This window comes from Mizuhopecten yessoensis, unplaced genomic scaffold (genome assembly GCF_002113885.1).
Source record: "Mizuhopecten yessoensis strain PY_sf001 unplaced genomic scaffold, ASM211388v2 scaffold7597, whole genome shotgun sequence".
NCBI classification, from domain to species: Eukaryota; Metazoa; Mollusca; class Bivalvia; order Pectinida; family Pectinidae; genus Mizuhopecten; species Mizuhopecten yessoensis.
Genome location: NW_018407127.1, coordinates 412,521 through 435,837, shown reverse-complemented (window position 1 = coordinate 435,837; position 23,317 = coordinate 412,521). Strand labels below are relative to the sequence as shown.

General features: G+C 37.0%; 1 protein-coding gene across 1 annotated transcript in view; it reads right to left on the bottom strand.

Moving 5' to 3' along the window:
* Nucleotides 1–55: 55 nt before the first annotated feature.
* LOC110453992 (von Willebrand factor A domain-containing protein 9-like) overlaps nt 56–23,317 on the bottom strand; it is a 33,680-nt gene continuing 10,418 nt past the window's right edge. The window contains exons 3-10 of the mRNA XM_021503263.1: nt 21,964–22,134; nt 21,153–21,538; nt 20,142–20,284; nt 11,888–12,023; nt 10,784–10,863; nt 8,916–9,088; nt 3,795–3,860; nt 56–883 (exon numbers count right to left, since the gene is read on the bottom strand). Coding sequence (XP_021358938.1) covers nt 659–883; nt 3,795–3,860; nt 8,916–9,088; nt 10,784–10,863; nt 11,888–12,023; nt 20,142–20,284; nt 21,153–21,538; nt 21,964–22,134 — 1,380 coding nt within the window. The 3' untranslated portion in view covers nt 56–658. The remainder of the gene's footprint in view (nt 884–3,794; nt 3,861–8,915; nt 9,089–10,783; nt 10,864–11,887; nt 12,024–20,141; nt 20,285–21,152; nt 21,539–21,963; nt 22,135–23,317) is intronic.

Sequence of the window (23,317 nt, the reverse complement as noted above, 5' to 3'; positions counted from 1 at the left end):
TGGAATCCTATTTCAATATATACTGATTCATAATTAAAAAATAACAGAAAATAAATTAACGAAAATAGGCAACTTTATTCCATGAATACCTTCAATAATAACAGACTGATGATTTAAAATCAATTAAGTGAGATTCTCAATGAAGTGATGATCGATTCATGTCCAATACAGAAAATGTATTCTCATTTTAATCTTCAAGCTCCAAGGAGTAGAGAAAAACTTACAAAATTGGGTCTATAAATCTTGAATCAGATACGGGTTTTATTTCTGCTATGATCTGTATATTACAAAATTATTAGCTTTTCTCTGTACAACCTGCATGATTCCATGTAAATCATGCTGTCCCACCTTTGCAACATTAGAAAGTATTGTGTGTTTTGATATCATTTAAAACTATGAAGTAATAGATAAGCAATGAGGTGATGAAACCTATAGGCTATTAGTAGAGCAGTAATGAGATAAATTAGCATTAAAACTCCTTGGTACTTTGTAGGCAGTCTTGCTGCTTCAACATTTTGTTCAATATCATATACCGACAGTTTTGTGAAGACAAATATTGATGCAGTGACTATTTTGACAGAAATTCTAAAATTTGGTGATAATCACAATTCACTAGAAGATGATGCCCCTTAATCCAAACCAGTAAAGTTCTGTACATTCAATCATCCTGACTGAAATTTGTTCGTAAAGGCATAACCATCTGTGCAATGTCTGTGGCTGTCTCACTGCGCAGTGCGTTGGCTGCATGTGTAAGCTGTAGTGCAGCGTCTGGGTGAGCTGTTCCAGGTAACATGGTACACTCACGCTCCAACATAGTGGCCATGCCTTCCAGTAATTCATGGAAACCAAACCCCAGGGCTGCCCTCCTCAGTCTGTTTAACTCCTGTGTAAGATATAGAGTGAAGCATATAGGACCTATACAACCAAACCCCAGTGCTGCCCTCCTCAGTCTGTTTAACTCCTGTGTAAGATATAGAGAGTGAAGAGCATAGGACCTACATAATGAAATCACTTGTGTGATTGCTTGAAATTAACATGTAAAGTTATTTATGTAAATTAAACATGGCATTCAACATGTGGTCATGTTACCGTGGTAATGTTATGATTTGTTACCATGGTTTAATTAGATGTTATGGTTTGTTATCATGGTTTAATTAGATGTTATGGTTTGTTACCATGGTTTAATAGGATGTTATGGTTTGTTACCATGGTTTAATAGGAAGTTATGGTTTGTCACTATGGTTTAATTGGATGTTATGGTTTGTAACCATGGTTTAATGAGATGTTATGGTTTGTCACTATGGTTTAATTGGAGGTTATGGTTTGTCACTATGGTTTAATTGGAGGTTATGGTTTGTCACTATGGTTTAATTGAATGTTATGGTGTAAGATATAGAGTGAAGCGTATAAGACCTACAAAAACAAACCCCAGGGCTGCCATCCTCAGTCTGTTTACCCCCTGTGTAACATATAGAGAGTGAAGACTATAGGACCTACACAACGAAATCACTTGTGTGATTGCTTGAAATTAACATGTAAAGTTATTTATGTAAATTAAACATGGCATTCAACATGTGGTCATGTTACCGTGGTAATGTTATGATTTGTTACCATGGTTTATTAAGATATGTAGATCTGACAAATCACTTAAGTCAACAGCTATTAGTTTACCTTCTTTTGCAGTTATATGTTTACGCACAATTCTATTGATATTTTTGCTGGTACATTTTACCTTTATTCATTTAAACTGTTCATACATTCCCTATGTTTACATTGAAACCAGGAACATTATGTAAAGTTAATATATAGAGAGTGAAGAGAATAGGACCTACACAACGAAATCACTTGTGTGCTTGCTTGAAATTAACATGTAAAGTTATTTATGTAAATTAAACATGGCATTCAACATGTGGTCATGTTACCGTGGTAATGTTATGATTTGTTACCATGGTTTAATAGGATGTTATGGTTTGTAACAATGGATTAATTAGTTTATGTTTTGTAACCATGGTTTAATAGGATGTTATGGTTTGTAACAATGGATTAATTAGTTTATGTTTTGTAACCATGGTTTATATAGAGTGAAGCATATTGGGCCTATTCAACCAAACCCCAGTGCTGCGCTCCTCAGTCTGTTTACCTCCTGTGTAAGATATAGAGAGTGAAGAGTATAGGACCTACATAACGAAATCACTTGTGTGATTGCTTGAAATTAACATGTAAAGTTATTTATGTAAATTAAACATGGTATTCAACATGTGGTCATGTTACCGTGGTAATGTTATGATTTGTTACCATGGTTTAATAGGAAGTTATGGTTTGTCACCATGGTTTAATTGAATGTTATGGTTTGTCACTATGGTTTAATTGAATGTTATGGTTTGTAACCATGGTTTAATAGGATGTTATGGTTTGTCACCATGGTTTAATTGAATGTTTTGGTTTGTCACCATGGTTTAATTGAATGTTATGGTTGGTCACTATGGTTTAATTGGATGTTATGGTTTGTAACCATGGTTTAATAGGATGTTATGTTTTGTCACCATGGTTTAATTGAATGTTATGGTTTGTCACTATGGTTTAATTGGAGGTTATGTTTTGTCACCATGGTTTAATTGAATGTTATGGTTTGTCTCTATGGTTTAATTGGATGTTATGGTTTGTAACAATGGATTAATTAGTTTATGGTTTGTAACCATGGTTTAATAGGATGTTATGGTTTGTAACCATGGTTTAATTGGATGTTATGGTTTGTTACTAAGGTTTATTAGGATGTTATGGTTTGTTACCATGGTTTCATTAGATATTATGATTTGTAACTATGGTTTATTAGGATGTTATGGTTTGTCACTATGGTTTAATTGGATGTTATGGTTTGTAACCATGGTTTAATAGGATGTTATGGTTTGTCACCATGGTTTAATTGAATGTTATGGTTTGTCACTATGGTTTAATAGGATGTTATGGTTTGTCACTATGGTTTAATTGGATGTTATGGTTTGTCACTATGGTTTAATTGGATGTTATGGTTTGTCACCATGGTTTAATTGAATGTTATGGTTTGTCACTATGGTTTAATTGGATGTTATGGTTTGTAACAATGGATTAATTAGTTAATGGTTTGTAACCATGGTTTAATAGGATGTTATGGTTTGTAACCATGGTTTAATTGGATGTTATGATTTGTAACTAAGGTTTATTAGGAGGTTATGGTTTGTTATCATGGTTTCATTATATGTTATAATTTGTAACTATGGTTTAATTGGATGTTATGGTTTGTAACTATGGTTTAATAGGATGTTATGGTTTGTGACCATGGTTTAATTGGATGTTATGGTTTGTAACCATGGTTTAATTGGATGTCATGGTTTGTAACCATGGTTTAATTAGATGTTATGGTTTGTTACCATGGTTTAATTAGATGTTATGGTTTATTACCATGGTTTAATTAGATGTTATGGTTTATTACCATGGTTTAGTTAGATGTTATGGTTTGTTACTGTGGTTTAATTAGATGTTATGGTTTGTTACCATGGTTTATTAAGATATGTAGATTTGACAAATCACTTAAGTCAACAGCTATTTGTTTACCTTCTTTTGCAGTTATATGTTTACGCACAATTCTATTGATATTTTTGCTGGTACATTTTAACTTTATTCATTTAAACTGTTCATACATTCACTATGTTTACATTGAAACCAGGAACATTATGTAAAGTTAATATACAGCAAAAGTATTATGAAAGACAGTATCATACTTTGGTACCAAAGATATACCGTATTTATTCAATTACCTTATAAAACTGTTGTTGTTTATCTGGAAGTTTTCTTGCATGTCTTAGCACCTTTTGTAAGTCACTCTGAAATAACAAAATCAATATTGAGGTAGGTATAAATATATTTTAGTTACAGTCTTAATTACTTTTTACAGCATTAACTCCCAGTTAACTTTGACCTTGAAACCCGCTGAATTTTGTTGTCATATTTTTGCTTAATGTGTCTCAATCTATGGACTGAAATCTATTAAAATTATGACCCTGGAATTAAAGTGATAAGTAACAATAGCTGCTGGAGAACAGCATAGCTTGCCTATTTTAAATTACCAAATATCAATAGAAATACATGTATCTTGTATTGTTTTGTTTCTTAACTTGTATGGTTATTTTGAACATCTATTATTGTTGCAAAATGTAGATAACCATAAAAAATATGGACTACAGTGAAGACATAGTGTTATATACCCGAATATCACAATATAACAATATGGACTACAGTGAAGTTATAGTGTTATGTACCCAAATATCACAATGTAACAATAAAAGACCTTTGAAATTAACATAGAAAAGGAAACCTTTGAAAGTTGCACTGCATCATAAAGTGTTCCAAAGCAAGTTGACACAAGGCATCACAAGTGATACAAATCCCCTCACATTCACACATTGCGATAACATGTGTATGTTAGAGGAAATGAAGTCAGTAGATCGATGACAAAGTTTTATCTAAAAATGGTAGCAGTGACCTTGACCTTCAACGAAGAAAGCGGAAACGCAAACTTGTCTAAGGCAATGTTGTACCAAACACTTGCATGAAGTTTCATGAAATTCCGTTCAGTAATGACAAAGTTTTTTTCTAAAAATAGTAACAGTGACCTTGACCTTTAATATAGAAACCTGCAACATGAACTTGTTCAAGGCATTTCCATACCAAACACTTGTACCAAAGTTCATAAAATTCCTTTGAGGAATGAAGTCGGTAGAGCAATGACAAAGAGTGTAACATATGTACGGGCGGAATCCTATATCCCCTTGAACTTTCGTTGCAATGGGATAATTAAATGTATGCCCTTGTAGCCCCTAGAGTATGAATATTGGTTCAGCTCATTGTTTAATTCTTTTAAGACCTCAACCCTGTAATATTCAACAGCCTATTGAGTGAGGTGATACGACATTGCAAAAAAGATCTTCCTAAAAAACTTGCATCAAATCCAATTGATTTGGTTTTTGGCCCCTAAAATATGAAAATATGGTTCAGCACATTGCTTACTCTCCATGTTAATGCCTCAGCCTTATAACAATCGGCAGCCTATTGATTGTGGTGATCTAACATAGCACGAAAATACTTGGTATAAAACTTAAACCAAATGCTTGCTCAAGAACTTTAACCTCATTTAAGCAGTTTTTAGCCCCTGAAATATTGAAATGGATTGAAAATATGGTTCAGCACATTGCTTACATTCCATATCATTAAGATTGTGTATATGGAATATCTTAAGTCATATTAGTGAATGCCAACACTTGCGTCTTAACTAATTTGCAGTTTTGGTGAAAAATGTTCGGTAAAAAGCAGGATTTTTTAATTATTTTTTTTAAAATTTCTTGTAATGTTAATGATCTTCAACACTTGCAACAGAACCTTATGTCCAAACCAGGTCAAAAATTAAACAAGAGGCCCAGAGGGCCTGTATCGCTTACCTGTTTCTTTTGTTACATGAAACTGACATATACAATGTAGGTAACTTCAGACCAATTTGGTAACTAGAACACAAGTCATTTTAACATCTCTTAAACGGTTCTGAAGATATTGTTGTTTGAAATATAAAAATTTAATTTTAAAGCTTTTAACCCACATTGACCTTTGACTCCGGCTAGCACTTAAAGTTGACATTTGACCTCATTACTGTAATAAAGAAAATGATTCACAGTTGGTCTACATAACATACCAAAGTATAGACTCTAGACCAAATGCTTCTGAGGATATTGTTGTTTGAAGTTTTTAACATATTTGACCCCTGTGACCTTGAAACTAGGTCAAGGTCATTTTAATGAGGATACTTTATAGCACTGCATCCAAGGTACCTACTGGCCAAATATCATGATCCTGGGCCTTATGGAACTTGAGAAGAAGATTGTTAAAGCTTTTAACCCATGTTGTCGTTTGACTAGCACTGAAAGTTGACCTTTGACCTCATTACTGTAATTGAAGAAACGATTCGCACTACTGGTTTTCATAACATACCCAAGTATGATGACTCTAGTCCAAATGGTTCTAAGAATATTGTTGTTTGAAGTTTTAAACATGTTTGACCCCATGTGACCTTGAAAGTAATTCAAGGTCATTTTCATGAGGAAACTTTATAGCACTCCACCCATGGTACCAACTGGCCAAATATCATGACCCTAGGTCCTACAGTTCTTCAGGTGAAGTCGTTCAAAAGAAAAAGTTGACGGACGGACGACGGATGCTGCAGTACGGCATAAGCCCACCTGGCCCTTGGCCAGGTGAGCTAAAAAATTCAACATATTTTTCTGTTTTTACTACCCTACATGAATGTCAAAATTGTAAGGAACCTTAATGCCAAATATCAGCATCCTATTCCAAATATTCCATGNAAATATCAGCATCCTATTCCAATGGAAAAAGGCGTGTTTTATTCTGTTTATTACATATTTACTAATAAAAACTACTATCTTATGATTTTTTTTCATTTTTGAAATATTGAAAAACANAGACCCACTGTTTATACAAAATTGGTTCCCCTTCACCCAAGGATGCTTCAGACCAAATATGGAACAAATCCTTTTATTCCTACAGAAGAAGAAGGATTTTAAAGAATTTGCTATGTTTCCCCTATTTGGCCCCGCCCCTTGGGCCCCTGGGAGGCCAGACCCACTGTTTATACAAAATTGGTTCCCCTTCACCCAAGGATGCTTCAGACCAAATATGGAACAAATCCTTTTATTCCTACAGAAGAAGAAGGATTTTAAAGAATTTGCTATGTTTCCCCTATTTGGCCCCGCCCCTTGGGCCCCTGGGAGGCCAGACCCACTGTTTATACAAAATTGGTTCCCCTTCACCCAAGGATGCTTCAGACCAAATATGGAACAAATCCTTTTATTCCTACAGAAGAAGAAGGATTTTAAAGAATTTGCTATGTTTCCCCTATTTGGCCCCGCCCCTTGGGCCCCTGGGAGGCCAGACCCACTGTTTATACAAAATTGGTTCCCCTTCACCCAAGGATGCTTCAGACCAAATATGGAACAAATCCTTTTATTCCTACAGAAGAAGAAGGATTTTAAAGAATTTGCTATGTTTCCCCTATTTGGCCCCGCCCCTTGGGCCCCTGGGAGGCCAGACCCACTGTTTATACAAAATTGGTTCCCCTTCACCCAAGGATGCTTCAGACCAAATATGGAACAAATCCTTTTATTCCTACAGAAGAAGAAGGATTTTAAAGAATTTGCTATGTTTCCCCTATTTGGCCCCGCCCCTTGGGCCCCTGGGAGGCCAGACCCACTGTTTATACAAAATTGGTTCCCCTTCACCCAAGGATGCTTCAGACCAAATATGGAACAAATCCTTTTATTCCTACAGAAGAAGAAGGATTTTAAAGAATTTGCTATGTTTCCCCTATTTGGCCCCGCCCCTTGGGCCCCTGGGAGGCCAGACCCACTGTTTATACAAAATTGGTTCCCCTTCACCCAAGGATGCTTCAGACCAAATATGGAACAAATCCTTTTATTCCTACAGAAGAAGAAGGATTTTAAAGAATTTGCTATGTTTCCCCTATTTGGCCCCGCCCCTTGGGCCCCTGGGAGGCCAGACCCACTGTTTATACAAAATTGGTTCCCCTTCACCCAAGGATGCTTCAGACCAAATATGGAACAAATCCTTTTATTCCTACAGAAGAAGAAGGATTTTAAAGAATTTGCTATGTTTCCCCTATTTGGCCCCGCCCCTTGGGCCCCTGGGAGGCCAGACCCACTGTTTATACAAAATTGGTTCCCCTTCACCCAAGGATGCTTCAGACCAAATATGGAACAAATCCTTTTATTCCTACAGAAGAAGAAGGATTTTAAAGAATTTGCTATGTTTCCCCTATTTGGCCCCGCCCCTTGGGCCCCTGGGAGGCCAGACCCACTGTTTATACAAAATTGGTTCCCCTTCACCCAAGGATGCTTCAGACCAAATATGGAACAAATCCTTTTATTCCTACAGAAGAAGAAGGATTTTAAAGAATTTGCTATGTTTCCCCTATTTGGCCCCGCCCCTTGGGCCCCTGGGAGGCCAGACCCACTGTTTATACAAAATTGGTTCCCCTTCACCCAAGGATGCTTCAGACCAAATATGGAACAAATCCTATTATTCCTACAGAAGAAGAAGGATTTTAAAGAATTTGCTATGTTTCCCCTATTTGGCCCTGCCCCTCAGGCCCCGGTTTATACAAAATTGTTCCCCCTTTAACCAAGGATGATTCAGACCAAATATGGAACAAATCCTTTCATTCCTACAGAAGAAGAAGGATTTTAAAGAATATGCTATATTTCCCCTATTGGGCCCCGCCCCTCAGCCCCAAGGGAGGCCACACCCATCATTTATACAAAATTTGTTCCCCTTCCCATAAGGATGCTTCTGACCAAATTTGGTCAAAATCTGCTCAGTCGTTCATGACTAGTAGCGTTTTAAAGGAAAAGTTAACGGACGGACGACGCTGTATGGCATAAGCTCACCATGGTCCTTCGGACCAGGTGAGCTAAAAACCTGTATTTATTAGTAAGTATGTAATAAAAAGAATGTCAATACTTGCACCAAAACCCCTATCTATTAAAATCTTGCAAATACGTTAAGTCCAAAACAGATTAAAAATTTATAAAAATAAAATATTTTTATGTTTTCACTGTGTTACATCAATATTAAACCCGTAATGAACATCCATGCTGTACAAGTAATATTAGTGACTGTCAATGCTCAATCTAAACCAATGCCAACGCCAATGAAGGCACTGGGGTGACTACATAGACCCCCCCCCCCCATTAACAAATAGACAAGCTAAGCTTCTGTACATCTTCCCTTTACCTCAAGCTTACCTGTTACCCTTTACTTCAAGCTTACCTGTTACCCTGATGGTTCAAGCTTACCTGTAACCCTGATGGTTTAATCCACACAACACAGCTCTGTGCATAGCTACGTTTATCCAGAGGTCGTACAGGAAATGGGGTCTTGTTGTCATCTTCTCCATATGGTGGATCAGGGAAGTCTGATATTGGGGCGAGGTTGTTCATAGGACCAAGCCAGTTAATGGGCTCCTGACCTGTATGTGTATGGTACGGTCAATTTAACACATAGATAGAATTCTTTTCAGCCTTATATATTTTGGTTTTTAGGTCACCTGAGCTTTAGCCCAAGTGACCTATTGCTATCCGTCTTCGTCCGTCGTCGTGCGTCGTGTGCATTCGTTAACATTTCACATTTTCAACTTAAGCTGAAAAAATGTCAAAGGGATTTTGTTGATACTTCATGGGAATGTTAATGACAACTCCCTGACCAAGTGTTGTTTCTTTTTGGGTCGATAAGAAATCCAATATGGCCGCCACTTTGAAAAACTATGTCAAACTTAAAGTCATGTTCTACTAGGCTGATTTAACTGAAATGTGGTAGGAATGATCAACTCATGGTCCTGACAAAGTGATGTTAATTTTCGGGTCGATCAGAAATCCAATATGGCCGCCACGGCCGCCATTTTGAAAAACTATTACAAACTTAAAGTCAAGTTCAACTGGGCCTATTTAACTGAAACTTGGTAGGAATGATCAACTCATGGTCCTGACAAAGTGTTGTTATTTTTTGGGTAGATCAGAAATCCAATATGGCCACCATTTTAAAAAACTATTTCAAACTTGAAGGAAAGTTCTACTGGGCCAATTTAACTGAAACTTGGTAGGAATGATCAATTCATGGTCTTGGCAAACTTAACTTAAAGTTATACTTAACTTTTTTTACTCAAATTTTGGTAGGGATGATTGACATCATTATCTCTACTTCATATTTCGACAACAAAAATTAATACTGTAGGACTCAGGTGACCGTTAGGGCCCAAAGGCCTCTTGTTATAATTGAAAGCATTCTTTCCTCAAATTTAGTGACGGTCATATAGCATAAGTGATGGTCATATAGCATTAGTGATGGTCATATAGCATTAGTGACGGTCATATAGCATAAGTGATGGTCATATATTATTAGTGATAGTCATATAGCATAAGTGATGGTCATATAGCATAAGTGATGGTCATATAACATTAGTGATGGTCAAATAGCATAAGTGATAGTCATATAGCATAAGTGATGGTCATAAAGCATAAGTGATGGTCATATAGCATTAGTGATGGTCATATAACATTAGTGATGGTCATATAGCATAAGTGATGGTCATATATCATAAGTGATGGTCATATATCATAAGTGATGGTCATATAGCATAAGTGATGGTCATATAGCATAAGTGATGGTCATATAGCATAAGTGATGGTCATATAGCATTAGTGATGGTCATATAGCATTAGTGATGGTCATATAGCATAAGTGATGGTCATATAGCATTAGTGATGGTCATATAGTATTAGTGATGGTCATATAGCATAAGTGATGGTCATATAACATAAGTGATGGCCATATAGCATAAGTGATGATCATATAGCATTAGTGATAGTTATATTACAATAGTTTTCAGCATATTGAGTTAGTGGTGAACTTCTCTGTGATATTATTTACCTAGACAATGGCATAATATCTTCTCATATTATCCTAGCCTTGGTCAATTTTTTTATATTTCCCATCATGATATTTAGCAGTTGTCATATCATGTCAGCTGTCATTACATTACATGTAGTTGTTGTGAAGATGTGAAAGTCAAATGAATCAATCAGAAAGTGTTTGAAAGATGACTAGGTAGTAATTAATGACTCAAAAGTAACCACACAGTATTATGATATAAACAAGGAGAGCTTACCTGGTTCTAAAATAGACAACATCAGGTTACTTTTCTTCTTACTGTCTGCCCAAGAGTACAGGAGGCCATACCAGTCTGGACTGTCGGTAAAACACACAAACTTACAACCAGTTCAACAACACAAACAATACCCCACACCCTGCTTTGTTAATGACCATCAAGTTAGAAAAATCAAAGACAACAAAGCTGTCTCTACCTACCTGAATATTGTATAAGGGATACCCTCCCCACAAAGCTGGCACTACATACCTGAATATTGTATTAGGGATACTTACCCCACCAAGCTGGCTCTACATACCTGCATATTGTATAAGGGATACCCTACCCACAAAGCTGGCTCTACATACCTGAATATTGTATAAGGGATACCCTCTCCACAAAGCTGGCACTACATACCTGAATATTGTATTAGGGATACTTACCCCACAAAGCTGGCTCTACATACCTGAATATTGTATAAGGGATACCCTCCCCACAAAGCTGGCTCTACATTACCAACTTTTGTAAGGGCCAACATCCCCACAAAGCTGGCTCTACATACCTGAATATTGTATTAGTGATACCATCCCCACAAAGCTGGCACTACATACCTGAATATTGTATAAGGGATACCATCCCCACAAAGCTGGCACTACATATACCTGAATATTGTATATGGGATACCTGAATATTGTATTAGGGATACCTACCCCACAAAGCTGGCACTACATACCTGAATATTGTATTAGGGATACCATCCCCACAAAGCTGGCACTACATACCTAAATATTGTATTAGGGATACAATCCCCACAAAGCGGGCTCTACATTACCAACTTTTTTAAGGGCCAACATCCCCACAAAGCTGGGTCTACATACCTGAATATTGTATTAGGGATACCATCCCCACAAAGCTGGCACTACATATACCTGAATATTGTATATGGGATACCATCCCCACAAAGCTAGCTCTACATACCTGAATATTGTATTAGGGATACCATCCCCACAAAGCTGGCTCTACATACCTGAATATTGTATTAGGGATACCATCCCCACAAAGCTAGCTCTTCATACCTGAATATTGTATTAGGGATACCATCCCCACAAAGCTGGCTCTACCTACCCAATTTTTGTAAGGGCCACCATCCCCTCCACCTTCAGACTGCCATGAAGAAGCACAGTGAATGCTGGAACTTTCCCCTCATCATGACTAACAGCTGACTCATCCTCTTCTTCAGTTTTCACATCCTTACTTGCTTCTTCATACATTAAATACATAATTGAATAATGTAGAAAATTTGCAGTTGTTAAGTTCTAATTTCCCTTAAACTTATTATTCTTTGTCACACTTGTATTACAAATAAGTATGTCTATTTAAGGATTGAATTCTGTTTTGTTGAGGTTTATGGGGTATAAACCTCAAATGGTCTTGAGACAAATTTTATGAACTGCGAAGTCTCAAGACCCATTGAGGTTTATACCCCATAAACCTCAACAAAATGGGATTATATTCTTATATTTACATTCAGAGTGATATTGATACTTGTTCGGATAATTTCTAAAATATCGGTCTTGTGCAAGTCTAACACCACGGAAGGTATCAAAACTAATGACGTCATAACTCACTGTGAGACGTCGTCCTGGTAAGATGAATAAGCAAATTAAGATATAAATTATTTTTTGAATTCAATTGAATACTTCTGACATTTTTTTTTTTTTTATAAAACAATCTAAGAATGGAACTCCTTCCCGCGCTGCGCGGAATAACAGAGTAATCAGGTTGATAATATGCTGATGTATTCATACGCCAACTGAAAAGTTCATTGAAAAATAACCTTTAAAATGTTAAGTAGGTATATTGAGTCCAAGTTCAGTAGAAATGTAAATATTGTGAATTGTACTCCTCAAATATACTCCCTTTATTATATACTCCCACCATGGCTATTCTATCAAACCCCCACCATGGCTATTCTTTTAAACCCCCAACATCCTTACATTCTATATACCGGTATGTATTATAGTAATCATTATAGACACCAACAATAATAAATTCTACCTAATTATAATAGTAACCTCGACACTGCCAATAAATTCCTGCTCCAACCCCCTTCATATTTAGAATAGCATCCCTGCCCCTCACCCCTTTCTTATTCAGAATAGCATCCCTGCTCCATCCCCTTTATGTTTAGAATAGCATCCCTGCTCCAACCCCCTTCATATTTAGAATAGCATCCCTGCCTCCAACCCCCTTCATATTTAGAATAGCATCCCTGCTCCAACCCCTTCATGTTTAGAATAGCATCCCTGCCCCCCAACCCCTTCATGTTTAGAATAGCATCCCTGCTCCAACCCCCTTCACATTTAGAATAGCATCCCTGCTCCAACCCCTTCATGTTTAGAATAGCATCCCTGCCTCCAACCCCCTTCACATTTAGAATAGCATCCCTGCTCCAACCCCTTCATGTTTAGAATAGCATCCCTGCTCCAACCCCCTTCACATTTAGAATAGCATCCCTGCTCCAACCCCTTCATGTTTAGAATAGCATCCCTGCTCCAACCCCCTTCATGTTTAGAATAGCATCCCTGCTCCAACCCCTTCATGTTTAGAATAGCATCCCTGCCCCAACCCCCTTCATATTTAGAATAGCATCCCTGCTCCATCCCCTTCATGTTTAGAATAGCATCCCTGCCCCTCAACCCCCTTCATATTTAGAATAGCATCCCTGCTCCAACCCCCTTCATATTTAGAATAGCATCCCTGCTCCAACCCCTTCATGTTTAGAATAGCATCCCTGCCCCAACCCCCTTCATATTTAGAATAGCATCCCTGCTCCATCCCCTTCATGTTTAGAATAGCATCCCTGCCCCTCAACCCCCTTCATATTTAGAATAGCATCCCTCCTCCAACCCCCTTCATATTTAGAATAGCATCCCTGCTCCAACCCCTTCATGTTTAGAATAGCATCCCTGCTCCAACCCCCTTCACATTTAGAATAGCATCCCTGCTCCAACCCCTTCATGTTTAGAATAGCATCCCTGCCCCCAACCCCTTCATGTTTAGAATAGCATCCCTGTCCCCAACCCCTTCATATTTAGAATAGCATCCCTGCCCCCAACCCCTTCATGTTTAGAATAGCATCCCTGTCCCCAACCCCTTCATATTTAGAATATCATCCCTGCCCCCAACCCCTTCATGTTTAGAATAGCATCCCTGCCCCCCAACCCCTTCATATTTAGAATAGCATCCCTGCTCCAACCCCCTTCACATTCAGAATAGCATCCCTGCTCCAAACCCCTTCATATTTAGAATAGCATCCCTGCTCCAACCCCCTTCATATATAGAAATAGCATCCCTGCCCCCAACCCCTTCTTGTTTAGAATAGCATCCCTGCTCCAACCCCCTTCATATTTAGAAATAGCTATTATATTTAACTTGTAAATCATGTTACTCTAACATTTTGCAGTCTCACAATGGTTTTTTTCTGTACAACCAAACACTTGTCTGGAAAAGTAGAAATCTAACACAAATTAAGTGGTTATGACAAAATTATAGGCAAACAATTACAAAATAGAGCTGATCCAGAAAAGGTTTTTAAGGGAGGGGTGTGAAGTACTTTTTCAGAGAACCCAACCTCATGTCTTGTTAGCGTTATAAGTGATTCCCTCCGACATGACAATACTTATGTCTTGTTAGTGTTATAAGTGATTCCCACGGACATGACAATACTTATGTCTTGTTAGCATTATAAGTGATTCCCTTCGACATGACAACACTTATGTCTTGTTAGCGTTATAAGTGATTCCCTCCGACAGGACAATACTTATGTCTATTTAGCGTTATAAGTGATTCCCTTCGACATGACAATACTACAATACTTATGTCTTGTAAGTGTTATAAGGGATTCCCTCCGACATGAGAACACTTATGTCTTGTTTGCATTATAAGTGATTTCCTTGGACATGACAATAATTATGTCTTTTTTGCGTTTTAAGTGATTCCCTCCGACATGACAACACTTATGTCTTGTTTGCATTATAAGTGATTTCCTTGGACATGACAATAGTTATGTCTTGTTAGTGTTATAAGGGATTCCCTCGGACATGACAATAATTAGGTCTTGTTAGCGTTATAAGGGATTCCCTTGGACATGACAATAATTAGGCCTTGTTAGCGTTATAAGGGATTCCCTCCGACATGACAAAACTTATGTCTTGTTAGCATTATAAGTGATTCCCTCGGACATGCCAATACTTATGTCTTGTTATCGTTATAAGTGATTCCCTCAGACATGACAACACTTATGTATTGTTAGGGTTATAAGTGATTCCCTCCGACAGGACAATACTTATGTCTATTTAGCGTTATAAATGATTCCCTCCGACATGACAATAATTATGTCTTTTTTGCGTTATAAATGATTCCCTTCGACATGACATCGCTTATTTCTTGTTAGCGGTATAAGTGATTCCCTCCCACATAACAACACTTATGTCTTGGTAGCGGTATAAGTGATTCCCTCCGATATGACAATAATTATGTCTTTTTTGCGTTATAAATGATTCCCTCCGACATGTCAATAATTATGTCTTGTTTGCGTTATAAGTGATTCCGTTCGACATGACAACACTTATATGTCTTGTTAGCGTTACAAGTGATTCCCTTGGACATGAAAATATTTATGTCTTGTTAGCGTGATAAGTGACTCCCTCCGACATGACAAAACTTATGTCTTGTTAGCGTTAAAAGTAATTCCCTTCGACATGACCATAATTATGTCTTGTTAGAGTTATAAGTGATTTCCTTGGACATGACAATAGTTATGTCTTGTTAGTGTTATCAGTGATTCCCTTGGACATGAAATACTTATGTCTTGTTAGCGGTATAAGGGATTCCCTTGGACATGACGATAATTATGTCTTGTTAACGTTATAAATGATTCCCTCCGACATGTCAATAATTATGTCTTGTTAGCGTTACAAGTGATTCCCTTCGACGTGACAACACTTATGTCTTGGTAGCGGTATAAGTGATTCCCTCCGACCAGACAACCATTATGTCTGGTTAGCGTTATAAGTGATTCTTATAAGTGATTCCCTCCCTCATGACAATATATATGTCTTGTTAGCGTTATAAGTGCTTCCCTTCGACATGACAATACTACAATACTTATGTCTTGTTTGCGTTATAAGGGATTCCCTCCGACATGACAATATTTATGTCTTGTTAGCGTTACAAGTGATTCCCTTGGACATGAAATACTTATGTCTTGTTTGCATTATAAGTGATTTCCTTCGACATGACAATAATTAAGTCTTGTTAGCGTTATAAATGATTCCCTCCGACATGAGAACACTTATGTCTTGTTTGCATTATAAGTGATTTCCTTCGACATGACAATACTACAATACTTATGTCTTGTAAGTGTTATAAGGGATTCCCTTGGACATGAAATACTTATGTCTTGTTAGCATTATAAGGGATTCCCTTGGACATGAAAATATTTATGTCTTGTTAGTGTTATAAGGGATTCCCTCCGACATGAGAACACTTATGTCTTGTTAGCTTTTTAAGTGATTCCCTCCGACATGTCAATAATTATGTCTTGTTTGCGTTATAAGTGATTCCCTTGGACATGAAATACTTATGTCTTGTTAGCATTATAAGAAATTCCCTTCGACATGACAACACTTATGTCTTGGTAGCGGTATAAGTGATTCCCTCCAACCTGACAATTCTTATGTCTTGTTAGCATTAAAAGTGATTCCCTTCGACGTGACAACACTTATGTCTTGTTTGCGTTATAAGTGATTCCTTCCGACAAGACAATACTTAGGTCTTGTTAGCGCTATAAGTGATTCCCTCCAACCTGACAATTCTTATGTCTTGTTAGCATTATAAGTGATTCCCTCGGACATGACAATAATTATGTCTTTTTTGCGTTTTAAGTGATTCCCTCCGACAGGACAATACTAATGTCTTGTTAGCGTTATTAGTGATTCCCTTCGACATTACAATTCTTATGTCTTGTTAGCATTATAAGGGATTCCCTTCGACATGACAATACTACAATACTTATGTCTTGTAGGCGTTATAAGTGATTCCCGTCGACATGAAAATACTTATGTCTTGTTATCGTTATAAGTGATTCCCGTCGACATGAAAATACTTATGTCTTGTTTGCATTATAAGTGATTTCCTTCGACATGACAATACTTAGGTCTTGTTAGCGCTATAAGTGATTCCCTCCAACAGGACAATACTTATGTCTTGCTAGCGTTATAAGTGATTTCCTCCGACATGACAACACTCATGTCTTGTTAGCTTTATAAGTGATTCCCTCAGACATGACAACACTTATATGTCTTGTTAGCGTTAAAAGTAATTCCCTTCGACATGACCATAATTATGTCTTGTTAGCGTGATAAGTGACTCCCTCCGACATGACAACACTTACGTCTTGTTAGCGTTATAAATGATTCCCTCCGACATGAGAACACTTATGTCTTGTTTGCATTATAAGTGATTTCCTTCGACATGACAATACTTCGACATGACAACACTTAGGTCTTGTTAGCGCTATAAGTGATTCCCTCCGACATGAGAACACTTATGTCTTGTTAGCATTATAAGAAATTCCCTTCGACATGACCATAATTATGTCTTGTTAGGCGTTATAAGTGATTCCCGTCGACATGAAAATACTTATGTCTTGTTTGCATTATAAGTGATTTCCTTGGACATGACAATAGTTATGTCTTGTTAGTGTTATCAGTGATTCCCTTGGACATGACGATAATTATGTCTTGTTAATGTCTTGTTAGCGTTATGACAATAATTATGTCTTTTTTGCGTTTTAAGTGATTCCCTCCGACATGTCAATAATTATGTCTTGTTAACGTTATAAATGATTCCCTCCGACATGTCAATAATTATGTCTTGTTTGCGTTATAAGGGATTCCCTTGGACATGAAATACTTATGTCTTGTTTGCATTATAAGTGATTTCCTTCGACATGACAATACTTCGACATGACAACACTTACGTCTTGTTAGCGTTATATGTGATTCCCTCCGACATTACAATAATTATGTCTTGTTTGCGTTATAAGTGATTCCGTTCGACATGACAACACTTACGTCTTGTTAGCGTTATAAGTGCTTCCCTTCGACATGACAACACTTACGTCTTGTTAGCGTTATATGTGATTCCCTCCGACATTACAATAATTATGTCTTGTTAGGGTTATAAGGGATTCCCTCCGACATGAGAACACTTATGTCTTGTTTGCATTATAAGTGATTTCCTTCGACATGACAATACTTAGGTCTTGTTAGCGCTATAAGTGATTCCCTCCGACATTCCCTCCGACATGACAACTCTTATGTCTTGTTAGCTTTTTAAGTGATTCCCTCCGACATTACAATAATTATGTCTTGTCAGCGTTATAAGTGATTCACTCCGACATGACAATACTAATGTCTTGTTAGCGTTAAAAGTAATTCCCTTCGACATGACCATAATTATGTCTTGTTAACGTTATAAATGATTCCCTTCGACATGACGATAATTATGTCTTGTTAATGTCTTGTTAGCGTTATTTATAAGTGTTTCCTCCGACCTGACAACACTCATGTCTTGTTAGCTTTATAAGTGATTCCCTCCGACATGTCAATAATTATGTCTTGTTAGCGTTATAAGTGATTCCCTTGGACATGACAATATTTATGTCTTGTTAGTGTTATAAGTGATTCCCTTGGACATGACAATAATTATGTCTTGTTAGCGTTATAAGTGATTCCCTCCGACATGACAATACTTATGTCTTGTTAGCGTTATAAGTGATTCCCTCCGACATGACAATACTTATGTCTTGTTAGCGTTATAAGTGATTCCCTCCGACATGACAATACTTATGTCTTGTTAGCGTTATAAGTGATTCCCTCCGACATGACAATACTTATGTCTTGTTAGCGTTATAAGTGATTCCCTCCGACATGACAACACTTATGTCTTGTTAGCGTTATAAGTGATTCCCTCCGAAATGACAACACTCATGTCTTGTTAGCGTTATAAGTGATTCCCTCCAACATGACAATACTTATGTCTTGTTAGCGTTATAAGGGATTCCCTTCGACATGACAACACTTATGTCTTGTTAGCATTATAAGTGATTCCCTCCGACATAACAATAATTATGTCTTGTTAGCGTTATAAGTGATTCCCTTCGACATGACAATAATTATGTCTTGTTAGCGTTATAAGTGATTCCCTCCGACATGACAATAATTATGTCTTCTTAGGGTTATAAGTGATTCCCTTCGACATGACAATACTTATGTCTTGTTAGCATTATAAGTGATTCCCTCCGACATGACAATATATATGTCTTGTTAGCGTTATAAGTGATTCCCTTCGACATGACAATACTTATGTGTTGTTAGCATTATAAGTGATTCCCTCCGACATGACAACACTTATGTCTTGTTAGCGTTATAAGGGATTCCCTTCGACATGACAACACTTATGTCTTGTTAGCGTTATAAGGGATTCCCTTCGACATGACAACACTTATGTATTGTTAGCGTTATAAGTGATTCCCTCCGACATGACAATACTTATGTCTTGTAAGTGTTATAAGTGATTCCCTCGGACATGACAATACTTATGTCTTGGTAGCATTATAAGTGATTCCCTTCGACATGACAACCCTTATGTCTTGTTAGCGTTATAAGTGATTCCCTCCGACATGACAGCATTTGGCAAGTGTTTTGATTAAAACTCAGCTTTAAATCATCAGCATAATAGCAAGATTACCTACATTTATCATAAAATCTGGACTGATTTTATATAATGAATAATGTTCAACTCATATAATAAGTAGAATAAGTGTCATATTTGCTGGATAGTAAATTAATATTGGTATTGCTTTTGCTGATATATCTCTATCATATCTTGTTTATTGCAAAACCATACCATTGTTTTGATGATTTTTTGATTGTTTAATAGAAGATTTGACAACATACCTGGGGTTCTTTTCCCTAAAAATATGGTAAAATTTGTAATTATTAAAGAAACAATGTTACATCGTGATGCCAGGAAAAGTTCTCCCTACTTAAAATCCAATCTCCCTACTTCAAAACACAAATCTTCCTGCTTTGTGTTCCAAAGGCATCACATCGATTTATGTGCAGGACTATGTGTAATATAAAAAAAACTCCATTTCATTAGTACTAACCTCGCATCTAGGACAATTTATCTGAACTAATAGTTTTTTTTTTATTCCACATATGGCAATATATATAGCGAATACTTAATTATAGGAGAACCTGCAGACAGTCCAGGTAACAACTGCTCCACCCTCACACACACAACTCACCATCTTTGTTTTCTTTTGAAGAGTTTGGAAACACCAGATGTCTGGATAGAGTCTGAGGACTGGCAGCATCAGCTATATCTAAAAACCCCAGAATTTCCAAAGTATCAGCAATTTCTATGTCAATCGTCTCAAAATCATGATTCCTAGGGAAAAAAATACAAGATAAACATATGAAAATACCAATATGTTTATCGTGTAATCAGATAAAACAATCACTATATTTATGTTGGTTACAAAGTTGAGTGGCTTGCTGTTCAATCTTGAGTTGAAACAAGGAATATCTTTAAAAAACATAAGAGGCAAGGTTTTGATGTATGCAGTTTCCAGTTGAAATAACTGTGTACATATGACATTGCTTAAAACATATGATGTGGCGAAAGGATATTACTTATTTGTGAAAACTATGACTATCGCTCACAGGAGATAAAACGCTTGAATTACAAGTTTCTATAGCATATATGTGTATGGTGCCGCCTACTCATATATCAATTCAGTGTTACTCTTGTGTAACCTAGAGATCATGTAATCGTTAAAGAGATTAATACGTGATCAAAGTGTGGTTTGGTTTGTATCTAAAACAAAGCTTTCATTTCGTAGAAACTGTGTTGTTAAAAATCCTGTATGAGTCGAAAGACACAATGGATCTCAAAATGATCTTAAGCATCTGTACCAAATCCAACTAGCTTTTAAATCCAAAAAACGCTTCATTTTATTTTTATATAAATCGACTCACTGGTCAATGGAATAAGGCATCCCTACCGGTGGTGCCACTTAGTGCATCATATAAAATAGGGGTTGCTTCCCGGCGAATCTCAATTCGATCTTGAACGACTCTGACGAAAACATACAGAACACCTATATTTGAGGGCTTACAACAAACACCAGAACTGCAAATTCACAAGGTTCCGTGAAGGTGAAACCTTACATAACTTGTAAAATAAATTCTGTTCACAATAAAATGTCAATAAATAATAAATCAATAATAAGATCATCAACATTTATACCACTTACTTCCTGTATGGGTCTATTGCTGGGTACAGATGAACCGGACATTTGAAATGACCACACTGTAATGTACCCTGATAGGGTGAATAGCAGCGCTCAGCTAATTGTTCAAAGAGAGTCTGCACACTTTTTAAGCCCAAGGCATTTTCTGGCACCATCACTTCCCCTCCTTGGCCATTGATTTCAATAAGTTTTTCAAACATGGGAATGGCACTTTTGACTTCAGCATCATTAGGATTACCCAGGATAACTACGTTAAGCTTACAGGAAAATGGAAAAGGGAGAGGAAACTTGTCATCACTACTAGAGCCTTCGTACTTGTTCCAGTTATGTAACATAGTTTGTAGTGATCTTTGGCCAGCACCCGTTGAACCGTCGGTGATCAAAATAGCCTGAAATCAGTTGTAAAATGATTAAATGAATTTTGATTGTAAGTTGGAAATGTTAGCAACATTAGAAATATTTTATGTGCAAATGTCTCTTTAATGGAAACTCAAGGTCGTTCCATTACAAATATCAGGTTTTATATGTACATACAAGGTGCTTCAATGGGTAGATGTATATATGAGTCATTTTCACTGAGGGGTTTGGGGGGCATTTTTTACCACTTACCCAGTGTTGATTTGAAACTTAAACACATCTAATATTACTCTCTGCACACCGAGAGAGGTCCAAACATACCTACTGGAACAAATGTTCAGGTCTCTTTGACTACCAGGTCTCATCACTGAGCCAATAGTTTAAAGGTGTCACCAGTAAGTGTTGTGACTTACCTCTATATAAAATAAATAGAAAACTTAGCGTAGAGCAGCGTTACCTGACAGGGAGTTATGGCACTCCATTGTTCGTTGATGACAGAGCTGATTCCAGTCAGTGCAGCTTCTATACTTGTAATGTTGTATTCCTCAACTTTGTTCAATGCTGTCTTTATAGACTCGAAATCCCGTGTAAAACTCACAAGCTGTTCCCAAAGGTAGGAAAAGACCACCTAAAACAAAACTTATAAAAAACAAACTGTCCCCTACCTCAGAAATCTTTGACACACAACATTTTTTTTTTGGTAATTTTTTATTTAGGTTTTTTTCATCAATACAGTGTGCAATACACAAGTACAAACAATATATTCTTATTACATAATCACTTACATATACTTTCATTCTTGACATGCTTTCATACATTTAAGTAGTGTACATGTATGTTATGATAGAATAGAAAGATAGGAAAGAAGAACAGGAAGAGAAGAAAGAGTTTGAGAAATAAAAGGGAGTTATATGCAGATCTGTGTTTTTATTTGCACTGCAGTATCTTAGTTAACTCACTCACCACTGAAATTTCATAATGAACTATTCCAACCTTTTAATCAAAAGAGTTCAAATGTGTCTTCAGGGCTGAATGAGTTAAGCATGCAAAAAAATACTGAAACATTCTAGTGTAACTGTTAAGATAGTTTTGGCTAAGCACTGTCGGATGAAACATCAAAACAGACAACTGGTATATGTAAAACAAGAGGCACAGAGAGCCTGTATCGCTCACCTGAATATGTTTAAAATAATTGGTAGGAAGTAAAGATATAGCACTCCATGGTAGGTGCTATAAGTACATATGAAATTTCAGAAAGATCCATCCAGTACTTGAGATAAAGTAAGAACAAACTTCAAACAGAGGGGGGTCATACCCACCAATTATACAAAATTGTGTCCCCTTGGTCCAAGGATGCTCTAGACTAAATATGGATAAAATCCCTTAATCCTGATGGTCGAAGAAGGATATTAATTCTATTTCTCCTATAGGGCCTCGCCTCTCTGCCTCCAGTGGGGTTAGACACACTGTTTATACAAAGTTGGTTCCCCTTCACCCAATGATGCTTCATACCAAATTTGGACAAAATCCTGTCATTAGTACAGAAGAAGAAGATATTTGAAGATTTTGCTATGTTTCCCCTATTGGGCCCCGCCCTTCTGTTCCCATGGGGGCCACACTCACTGTTTATACGAAATTGAGTCACTGAATTTTTGTCCAAGGATGCTCCAGACTAAATTAAGATAAAATCCCTTAATCCATATGGTAGAAGAAGGATTATAAGATTATAGAAGGATTATAAGATTATAAAGGTTTTACTTCTATTTCCCCTATTGGGCCACACCCCTCAAGTCCCACAGGGGCGGGGGGGG